At 33.9% G+C, this 12,746-nt stretch overlaps 1 protein-coding gene across 1 annotated transcript; it reads left to right on the forward strand.

Annotated features, from left to right (window-relative positions):
- The first annotated feature begins 2,138 nt into the window (after nt 1-2,138).
- LOC132550796 (uncharacterized) lies at nt 2,139-12,570 on the forward strand. Its single transcript, XM_060214884.1, has 5 exons — nt 2,139-2,756; nt 8,013-8,268; nt 10,851-10,874; nt 11,135-11,238; nt 12,493-12,570. The coding sequence occupies exons 1-5, from the start codon at nt 2,139-2,141 to the stop codon at nt 12,568-12,570; spliced, it is 1,080 nt and encodes a 359-aa protein (XP_060070867.1).
- Nucleotides 12,571-12,746: the final 176 nt, after the last annotated feature.

Here is a 12,746-nt window from a genome sequence, read left to right on the forward strand (position 1 = left end):
ATACTCCCTCATCAACGTCCAAATACAGACATATACTCCCTCATCAACGTCCAAATACAGACACAAACTGTCCCTCATCAACGTCCAAATACAGACACAAACTGTCCCTCATCAACGTCCAAATACAGACACAACCTGTCCCTCATCAACGTCCAAATACAGACATATACTCCCTCACAGACACAACCTGTCCCTCATCAACGTCCAAATACAGACACAGACTGTCCCTCATCAACGTCCAAATACAGACACAAACTGTCCCTCATCAACGTCCAAATACAGACATAGACAATCCCTCATCAACGTCCAAATATAGACATAGACAATCCCTTATCAACGTCTAAATACAGACAAAGACTGTCCCTCATCAACGTCCAAATACAGACAAAGACTGTCCCTCATCAACGTCCAAATACAGACACAGACTATCCCTCATCAACGTCCAAATACAGACAGACTGTCCCTCATAAACGTCCAAATACAGACAAAGACTGTCCCTCATCAACGTCCAAATACAGACACAGACTGTCCCTCATCAACGTCCAAATACAGACATATACTCCCTCATCAACGTCCAAATACAGACATATACTCCCTCATCAACGTCCAAATACAGACACAACCTGTCCCTCATCAACGTCCAAATACAGACACAACCTGTCCCTCTTCAACGTCCAAATACAGACACAAACTGTCCCTCATCAACGTCCAAATACAGACATAGACAATCCCTCATCAACGTCCAAATACAATCCCTTATCAACGTCTAAATACAGACAAAGACTGTCCCTCATCAACGTCCAAATACAGACAAAGACTGTCCCTCATCAACGTCCAAATACAGACACAGACTGGCTCTCATAAACGTCCAAATACAGACAGACTGTACCTCATCAACGTCGAAATACAGACACAACCTGTCCCTCATCAACGTCCAAATACAGACAAAGACTGTCCCTCATCAACGTCCAAATACAGACACAGACTGTCCCTCATCAACGTCCAAATACAGACATATACTCCCTCATCAACGTCTAAATACAGACATAGACTATTCCTCTTAAATGTCCAATTACAGCCTCAAACTGTCCCTCATCAACGTCCAAATACAGATATAGACAATCCTTTATAAACGTCCAAATACAGACATAGACTATCCCTCTTAAATGTCCAAATACAGACACAAACTGTCCCTCATCAACGTCCAAATACAGACATAGACTATCCCTCATAAACGTCCAAATACAGACACAGACTGTCCCTCATAAACGTCGAAATACAGACATAGACTGTCCCTCATAAACGTCCAGATACAGACACAGAATACAAACATTCATGTACATGTACGGTTACCGTACATAATGATGTACCTGCGCCTGCTTTACTTTCAGTGAAAGAAGCATATAAAAAAGGAATGGTGATATTGAAATTACCGTTGTCAAAGGATACCATTATTAAGCGACCATTGTAAAATCGATCAGTCGTGTTGATGGCATATACTTCTGCGCATTCATAATGTATAGACAACTGAATGTTAACAAGTATACACAGAGCAGCGAATGTATGGTATATAAAATATTGAAGGTAAACTAGTATCACCACTATATATGCATGTTGTTATTTTTGTTAAAGGTGTATAGATATAAAGGAATACTTGGCTTGCTTTAGTAAACAGTAGATAAAATTACTTTATTTTTCATAAGATATTTCAAAAGACATGTACCTATCAATTGTTTTGTACTATTATAGTCAAACTATTGAATAACTTGTTATTTCAAATGTCTATTATCTTTAGCAATCGATAGTCATTGTGTTTACTTCACGCTGTCAGTAGCATATCGATTTACAAAAGGTATTTTTCTGTCTTCCATGTCTTACATAGTTTCAAACCCGGTAGTAAAATTCGCATTATATTGTTAAGCAATGCAATGCAGACTACGCAATTGTGTACACATGTGGCATTTGACATTGGTCTCGTGTTGTAGTCGGCGACTTGTTAAGGGTGGGTATATATGCAGTGTCACAAACATATGAAAAAAAAGTCGATTCTTTCAGTGATTGAAAATGACAACGAGGAAACATAAATTCCTATGAAAGATTGATATTTGCTTAGGATACATTTTTATGCGAGTGTTAAAATGGCAGAGGACAATTATTTCCGTCATACATATTATCCCAACAGTGATAACATACCCGCGGGACACCTGGATAGAAATCCCTTTGGAAGATCCGTAGAACAGCGTGTTTATGACGATGCTAATACCTCTGAAACAGACGCTGAACTTCGTGCAAAATATGAAGTTAAAAATATTCTAAGACGTTCAGTGGTGTACACAGGAGATCGACAAACATCTTACATTAAACCGTCAAATCAGAACGCTGACAGATCTAACCCGATGTCAAATGGAAAAGTTTCAACAAACAATCAACATCTCTACAGACAGAATAAATTCAGAGCAACAATGCCAGCGCAAAACGTCACAGGAGATCCCAAGTCTTCAGTTAAACGACTGGGGTTGTCCAGAAATCCGTATGGCGCAAAGATGTATGATTTTGATGATATTGGAACTCGAAGAAACAGTGACGAGTATCGTCAAAGAGATGTGGAATCGGACAGCAATGATGACAGAGGACGCATGACTCAATACCGCCAGGAAAATGATAAAACCCTGAAAAATGTTGGAAGCAGAAAGACGAAACAGAGGCAAGATAAGATGTCTGAACACAGTGATGGTACCAGCATGTTCAATCGTCAGGTAGGACGTGTTTATTATCATATAAAATTCCCTGTCAAACCGAACTGTGCCGGAACATAAAATTTGTTTTTGAGACGATTTAGATATTTACATCATTACCACTTGGTATCTAAGAATGGTATATGTTTTTTTCACGGGAGTTATGCCCTTAAAAATAACAACCCTTTTGGCATATCTTTCAGAATATGGTGTAATGTTTTTTCTGCTTTATTTTTGTGTTACCTTTTTGTTTCCAGCATTGAGTTGCTGTTACCAAGTTGTCGTACCAAACCTTTACGTAGTATTTATTTCATAAGAATTCTGTGTTAACCAAATATGGTCTTTACATTTAGCTCATATGAACTAGACATTAAACTAGAACGAATTTTAACAGTTTTTTTATGGTCAAAGTTCTCGTGATTTAAACAATGACTTGGCGCAAAGGTGTTGTTTTTGTCTTGTAACATATATTACTCTTGTTCCCTTTATTATTAAATTTTTATTGAATAAAGACGTTCATCGAAAGCCAAGCATTTCCCATTGCACATTTCAATACACTAATTTCACAATTTTCAATATTAGTTAGATTCATAATGACGTTATGTTTATAAATGAAAACTTGGCATGTAGATTTCGGAAAACCTCTAAGACTGATGACGTCCTATGGAAGAGCTTACCACTTTCAATCTCAAAGGATTGTACAAAAAAACACAGTTAAAAAGCACAATAGACACAGCAGAGCCATCATACAGCTACTTCTTTTTTGTACGACGCTTAAGGTTTATCTTAGTCTATAGTGTATGATATTGATATTGATACCAGCATTCAACCTACGATCTGATGTGGGAAGCAAAACTAAGTTAATGAATCGATTGGATAAGGAGGTTTTAAAAATCATTATGTAAGATACATATTAAAGGATACAAAGGTGCTGTGCATACATGACAGCACTACAGTGTGTTACATCTACCTTTTACATTTAATTTGAATAATGACATGTTACAGAACATACTCGATCATGCACTGGTCGTATGTTTCTTTTCTCTAATATTTGGCATGGCCATGGCATTTATTGCATTATAAGGCTAGTTCACCGCCTAATCTAGATTTTGGCCTTTTCAATTTAGGTATTCTTCAGTCCTTAGGATCACAGAAGGCCGAAAAGGCTGTAACATACTTATTCGTTTCTCCATTGTATTGAATTCTGATTTTTTTTATGGAAACGTAATTATACCTGTTTGTCTAGTTCAATGTTAGAAACCTTTAGCAAAATAACACCGAGAACCGAGACAGAATCTGTAATAGTGTGGAGCTGATGATCTAAAATGATAATGTCTTCAATATTGAAATACCTATATTCTTATATAATCCTTAATGTATTTTAAAATACTCTACAGCACAGGACCAGTTAATTAATTATCGTGTATATGTAAGCAATGACAATGTTTCTGTACAACATTGAACAGAACTTGCATGATACCTGAATGTAGGGATTTGTATGTCGGTTTTATATAGTATTATACTTGTTTTGTTATATTTCTTTGTCTTACTATTTCATTTCACTTTTATCATAATAGTTCTCTTTCATACTGCAATAGACATGTACAGAAATATTTACTTTTCTCTTTATCTTGACGTTGTAAATTGTAAATATGTTTTATTTCATTCATACAATATTGCATACACATCAATAGGTTACACTAGTGTTTTAATTGGTATTCTTTGATAAGAACCAGGAAGTTCCCCAAGCTTCAAGTAACATAACAATTACAGCTACATAAAACATTTCAATATACACAATTTGGAATTCTATTCCATTATGTTCAATTTGAATACAAAGCTCTCGAGCGGAACGAAAGATACTATGTATTTTAAGGACGATATCGAATAGTCTGTTTATACCGGGTTGATCATGGCAAATCAATGGCTTCTGTAACACTGTCTGTGTATCACATTACATCAATCTATTATTAATATATATCTTAAAGGGAACTTTAAATTCATGTATTGATGGATTATTTAGAACTCAATTTCGGCTCGGCATTTTATCGGAGCTCTGATAGTATCTATTTAAAGTTTTCTTTGATTACATAAGTCAGGTTAATGTCTTATTAAATACCGCAAACATATAGTGTATATCACGTGCAAGTCTGTTGATTTGAGGTAAACATAAATTGTTAAGTAATGCCGTTTTCATATTCATACAATCTATTTAGTTTAACAGGAAGTTGGTATTTACAATAGGTTCTTTATTATCGTTATTTACAACTGGGACAAATTATCACTAAACAGATAAGTGTTCTATTTAAATGTTAGACGAGTCGCTGGAAGACGAGGTCATTACTTTGGACTACTTCTGATACGTACGAGTACAATTGTTATAATGGTTGGTGAATTTTAAAAATGTCTCAGGTGTGGCATTTATAAAGTTTGGTCTGAATTAGCGCAAATGTTTTGATTGCAAACAATTACACCATGTCTCTTTCACAGGAATTTCTATAAAATTAATTTTTACTGCTAAAATATCGTTATTTGTTATAAAATGCTTAACCAGTTTAAGATGTTCACTAATCTGTGTAAGGAAGAGATTATTTTTTCAAATATTACTGATATTCTAGTAATGTATGATAAATGATCATGCGGTGATTAGTATGCCTTGGTTCATTGACAGGGAGCGATATTTAATAGTTATTTAATTGGGCAAAGCTAATTTTTCGAGATCTTCCTGGTTAGAACCAGCTAATGGGAATGAAATATAGAGCATTATATACTTTTAGCATTATACAGGGGAGCATGTATATAAGTATATCCATAGTTGCCAACCCTCCCGATTTAGGCGGGAGCCTCCCGATTTTTCACCCCGTCTCCCGACTCCCGATCGTGAGTCTTATATCTATATCTATATGAGTATTGATGTGGACGGTAGAAATCTTCAGCTCATTCGTCTCAGCGAATATTTCATTCAAACGTGTTACAGTCAACTGAAATGTTAAAACATTCTAGAATTCTAACTATAAACAAATAATTCGAAATGTAAGCAACAAAACTTTATTCGATCAGTTGAGGTAAATGGTATAACTATTTGTGTTTTTAAAATGAATAAAAACAAATAATTACTTATAATATCACGATGTAATAAACCATTTCCTGTTGCTGTCCTCACAGTAAATTATACATTTGAAAATTATTTTACATAATCTCCAGAAATAACTGTTAATGTATGAAAGAATTTATTATTCACAATCAACGTCAAATCTAAGCTTGCGACATATGTGTTCATCTCAGCATAAACATGTGCCAACAATTACATATTTGTTCTTTTTAAATCGGTTTTGGCTGTAAATCAAATATGATTTAAATAAAAATATTGTTTATGCCGAAATAATACTTTACCATACTTGGAATACTGCTCCATTCTATTTCTGTATTTATTTGAATTCTACTCCCTAAACCAGTCTTCTGACGAATGAATATCTCTTGTGAACTATTTCTCTAAAGCCCAACCCCAATGACGTTTTCGTGATATAGATGCATTGTATAAAGTTACTAGTCCATAATACCGAGTTGCAGGTGTTCTATGAACCATTCCATACTAATCAATTATATCCGATATAACTCTAAGTAAGCAGCAAGAGATTAATACCTCACATTATAGAAGTATAGTTGGATTTATTCATAGCCTGTTATGAATAGGAAAATAGTCTAATGGTATGACATACTGTTGGTTACTAGATGAGACAGAGAAAATTGATATTCTGCATTTGCAAGCAGTGTATATGTTTCTGTGCAATCGGTAGGGGGTGATTTCTGTATCAAAAGTGCTTTTCTTCTGCGTGTCTTTAGTCCAGTCTTCTAACAGAAGCCTGTCTTTATTTACTCACCATTAAATTACTACTTTTATTTGAAAGTTTACTTTCCTTTTCTTCTAATTTTAGGAATAATTGCATTTACGTTATATTTGTATAATTGATACACATGATTACCAACATGATGTGATAAGCTGAGTTATATTCCTTAAAATGACAACACTCATTAACAAACTATATACAACACATAGCAATCTATACAAAATTTCAAACCAGACAAAAGAATGCATGAATACAATTGTAATAATTTCTCAACTGTGCAAGGCATTTCCTAAAAAGTCGTAATCGAAACCGTCGTGCAATACTATTACATTATATGTCCTCTGACCCAAAAGATCAAGCTTCTCAATAAGCAAAAGGTCCATGGTGCTAATATTGGGTCTGTAGAATGATGGGATATAGGGCTTCCAAGTTTGTTCATATTATTGACCTTGGTAAACTTTCAATAGTCACAGGGGTCAACAATGTTAAAATCTTTAAACGGCTTCTCAATAACCAAAAAGTCTATGGTGATGATATTAGGTCTTTAGAATGATGGGATAAAGCGTTACCAAGTTAGTTAAAATGAATGGCCTTGACCCACATTCAAGGTCACACGAATCAAATGTGTTAAAAATATCTAAATGAATTCTTTTCAGTTACCAAAAGGCGTAGGGTACTGATACTGCGACATGCTAATTTTGTTCATGTGATTGACCATTTCTCTTTTCAAAATTTGTTAAAATCTTCAAAGGTCCAAGAACACAGATGTCCAGGTTGTTGTAACTGGTTCTTTGACATAAGTGGATGAAGGGCTAATATTTGACCTTGACCTATAATCAAGGTCTCTTCAATCAAATTTGAGACCTTAAAATTACTTTTTTAACAAGCAATACGTCCGGCGTGATGGCATTTTGGTAGTAGCAAGTATAAATCATATGACTTATAGTTTGCAGAAATTGTAGGATACAACGATGTCTTCTTTATAAGCTGCAGTTAAGCAATTTATTTTAGGCCTATTTGGCCTCTTTCATATACAGGTCTTTGCATTAAGATGAACGTGCCCGTGGGCCTCTTGTTCTGTTTCGGTTTTAGTTATATACAGTATATGTCCCTTCTTAACAATAATGAACTGAAGTCCAATGATATACTAATGATTGTTTTTTGACCGTAAATTGTCAGAGACAAAGATTAAGGTTCTATGGTTTTTCTAGCGTTTACAAATATTAATGAAACTAGCAACCTATATTACTTTTGTAGCTGAAAAAATATTCTTAAACATACAAGGATTGTGATATTAAGATAGTATGCAATAATGAAATTTGATGATTTCCTGTTTTACCTAGATTTCTCTATTAGTCACAGAAAAATACAGTTTACAGTAAAAGTATTTGGAATTATATAGCAATGTCGGTTTCGTTTATTATCAAAGATAGCAACACGTTGGAGCACACGAGGTGCAGATTATGATGCGTTGTCTGGGAGGTTAAGTCTAAATGATAACAACTGGTGGCTGGATATTTCGAACGGCACAACTGACACACACACATCAGATGATGCTTCAGCCAAAGACGACGACGAGAAAGTTCCTTGGTGGAAAAGCATAAAAGTTGTATTCATTGCTTTCTTCGTGACTCTGTTCGCCGTGATAACAGTTTCTATCATCTTCCTCAGCATTCCTAACACACGTAAGTATTGATATCATAATGCAATAGGTGAAAATGTTTAAAATTATGCATCAATGTCTTTAATGAAGTAAACAAATCAATATACACTTATTTTAGTTTTCCTGCCTATAACGTATCACCTTATGACTGTAAGTATTTCTCTAATGATTAAAATATGTTTTATTTATAGCTTATTTTGTAATGCAATGTAAAATATCTTCATTTGTTCTCGTGTAATTTATGTCTATCTGAAAACATCTCAGCTGTTATTCTCACTTTTTTCTCATTTTCATCCAAGTTCTCTTAGTAACAGATGTGATAATCAAATTGTACATGATTATCATGATAGCGCATTACAACTAATATGTATGTGGATTAATTTCTTCGTCAAGTACAACTATGTATAACCTATAATTACATTTATTTAGTAAAGATTATAGTAATGATTATATATATATATATATATATATACATATATGGTGGAATGTTGGTTAACATATCCGAACAAATTAAAGCAACTAGGTAAGATATCAAATCCCCATGGCGATTTTCCTGTGTACTACTTGCATCCAACCAAACACAAATGTGTTTTGGGAACAAATACATTCGTCTATAGGGTCAATAATATACCTATTTTCAAATATTGCAATTGTATGTTATGTTAATGTAAATGTGTTTACACTTAACTGGCAGTATGCAGGTTGTTTTTGTTTTGTTTTTTGTTTTTTGTTTTTTGGGGGTTTTTTGTTTTTTTGTTTTTCGTTTTTTTGTAATGCCACCTTTCGTACGTACAAGAATTGGTAGTACTTGAAGAAGACTTCTTGATCCATTTCTCTTGGCTGGAAACAATTAAACATATGGAATCATCTATAATGTTAGCGATCATGAAGCTGGTTTAGTATATATCGAGTTCGGAGTTAATCACATCTTATAAACGTGAAATCTAGCTTTATAAACGAGCAAATTTAATAGACTTATTGATGTTTTTACAGTCGGTAAATGCCAATGAAGCTTGTACGCATTTTACTTAACAATTTCTAATTATGGCTAGACAATGTTTTCCGTCGTAAACTATCAATATCAGATCTAATAACAAAGGCGTAGATGAAGTCGGAGTTACGAAAAAAATAAAAGAAGACGTGATCGACTAGCCAACAAAAGTTGGAGACCTTCCTCGTGACTTTGGTATGATTAACTTCAAATGCACTAGGAATATAGTTAATGATACGAAAAATATGCATGTGCATCATATTATTAAATTTAGATAGCGTTTTCGAAAACGATATAGCATCAGATCCGTAATCGTGTTGGAAATTATTGGGAATAACTATAAAAGCTAATTGTCACTCCGGCAAAATCTCCCTCTTACATATCCAGTAAGTAAGTGGTAATATTTTATGTAACGTGTTCCGCATATAGTCTTTAAAACTAATTCATCGTTAGGTTCTGTAAACATATATATAGAAAAAATAGTAGAGGTATTAAATATACTAAAATTAGGGAAAGCCAAGGACATACATCGTACAGCTATATATTTTAACCTCTACAAAGTCTTTTCAATAGATTACTGTTAGAATATAAATCATATTGTCAATCCTCCATAAGATGTCTGTATCACTCACAAGTGTATCCTAATATGTTGTAACTGGTTATACTGATTAACCGAATGACTAAAGGTCAATACAATTATTAAACCATATATCCAGATCTGTGGATTCAGGATATAGTTATGTCGGCATTTTAAAATGTTGAGAAAGATTTGACGTCTAAGTATAGACCCATTTCCTTACTATTCACAGTAGATAATGTCTTTGAACATGTTATGATAAAACACATACCTGGTTATTTCTTCGAAAATAAGTTGTTTATACAAAGCAATCAGGGTTAATGGCAAGTCTAAGGCTTTTGCTGAAGTTGGTGTCTAATACCAAAGCTTAAAATATATGGTATATCAGGTGATATTCTAAAACGGCTAAAGCTACTCTATATGCAGGAAGTAAAGACTTTTTATCCGAGAATTCTGGTAATCAGGTTTAGGAAGCAGGTGTGCCTCAAAGTTCAGTGTTAGGGTCCCTGTTGTTCTTAATCTTTATTAATGATGTAGCTGATGAATTATTACGTGTGTCTCGACGTTTTGTAGACACACGTTTATGATGTATGCCTCTTTGGTATGGAAATTAAACGTGTGATGACCCTAAATCCATAGATAATCAGTGAAATCAATGGCTGGTTACAGTTAATCCTTATAAAACGGAGGTATTAAATGTATGACAAAGGATTAATATGAATTTGAACAGTACTATAACAAGACTTATCTGCAATTCTCAGAAAACCTTAGGAATTTGAGTGTTCTGATGATAAATGGGGTGACAATCTAGAAAGTTTATATCAGCCAGCATTGAAGAAAAGGGAAACGCTTTGAGAAAGTTGATTTTTTGTGAAACAGAGAAGTAGTCAGTAAAATGTACTTATGCTATATACTGACAACTTAGGAATATACTAGTTCTTAATTGGGAAATTCTACTAATACCATGATTATACCTTATTAGCATAATTTATGTCATTGAAAGTCTTAGAAATATTCCTTATTAACAACATTACAGGGTTGGTTGAACAGGCAAAAGACGGTGAGTACGTACAACCTCTCTCTGAATACATTTGTAAAATAATTCAAATTTGAACAAGAAAATGTGATACATTCTTATAATTGATGGCCCTTTGCTTTGTCATAACTTACACTCGGTAGATTTAATCAACACCTTTCATTTCCTTATTGATAAGCACTTTATCAGACTGAAAACTGAGTTTCTTTTGTCGGTCATCATATAGTGATACGGATAGATTTACTCTATAATATCATTTTATTTCATTATTTTGTGTTATGCAGTAAGTGTGGAAATGAGTATAACATTGAATGAAACATTCAAACCAGAATATAACGACTTCAACTCTACGGAATTCAAGAGTTTTCAAACTGAATTTTGTGAAGAGGTAAGAAGTATATCAATCATTTTACTTTCGCTTTTGTTGTGTATTATAGAATGTCAACAAAATGTCTGATATTTTTGTAATTGTTTTATATACATCTATAATGTAATGATAATCTCATCTACATGATAAGACAAAGGTTTAAAACAAATACCTGCCCATTACGGTGGCATGCTTTGGTTCTAGAGAGCGAATGTTGGATTTTTACTATTCTTGTGTAGTTTTCTAATCAAATTGACACAATGTCTTATTATGCGATACAGTTCATCTGTATTCACACTATGTTCCAAGGCCATGTGCTTCAGATAAAGGCCCTGAATAAGATATTATTTCTTGCTATTTGTAAAACCAATCTTAGTGTCTCATGCTCAGAAAACAGACAGACATTGATTTGACATAAAACTTTGTTACGACCAATATAGAGAACACTCGGTTAGCGTCTCAATATATAAGTTGAATTTTGGCGAGAGTGAAGAACGACAAAAAGCTCGCCAGTTCTGTCTTTCTAGCCCGGACAAAAATAAAGTTTGTATTCTAAGATACTGACCATGTATTCTATTTAGCCTGCAGCGATGATTGAAATATCAAACAAAATCACATACCTGTATCAGAACAGTTATTCGTATTTCCAGTGAAATGTTTAAGTAAACTGGAAAGTTGTTCATGTTATTCACATACTAAAAACGGTTTTGCGTCACTACCGCACATAACAAAATTATACGGGGCAGCTGTAGGCAGAAAATTACAGCGTCTTGTGTTCACGAAATACCGATAACATAATTGTGTCCTATTCATTATATAGTGACGTTTGGTTTTTTATAGTGCGGTAAATATAGATGGTAATTATTAGCTACAGTGCGGTAAATGTATATGGTTCTATCATCTAGTTCACTTGTGTGTCATGTTCGATCATCGTGATTGTTTAGTCTCTGAATTACGCCGTAACCTGCATACCACGTTTAAATCCATTCGAATATTGGCACGGTGCAGAATATACACATAAGGTTGACGTTTTTAAATTCCGATTTTTTATGGGGCTAGTACACGTCCAAATCTCATTTTGACGTTTTTTTTCGATCACTTTGGATTTTCACACTTGCTTCCTAGGTTTCAGAATTTAAGCAATTGACATCATTGATGTTCCTAAAGGACGACACAGCTGTAGGGTGCAGATTAATTAATCATTTGGCTCTGCAGTATCTAGTTTTGAATTTATACTCTAAAGCGCTATTTATTGGTGCCTTTGTTCAATCTTAGGTACGACAAGCATATACAGCTAATAACAGCGTCTTTAAGGATCAATACAAGTCCTGTGTTGTCACTGGATTAACGTAAGTAGTGTTACTGTGCTACAATTATATTTATACCGAAACTTAAAACCATTTGAATAATATTTAATGAATCTGTATACGTTAAATGGTATTCAATAATAAACATAGTATTAACATACCATTATACAATTATAAGGGATTTTTCACAATGCATCTCATACCTATGATAGTTATCAATAA

This window comes from Ylistrum balloti, unplaced genomic scaffold (assembly GCF_031769215.1).
Source record: "Ylistrum balloti isolate Yb309-2 unplaced genomic scaffold, AGI_CSIRO_Ybal_v1 Utg370150, whole genome shotgun sequence".
Classification (NCBI taxonomy): Eukaryota; Metazoa; Mollusca; class Bivalvia; order Pectinida; family Pectinidae; genus Ylistrum; species Ylistrum balloti.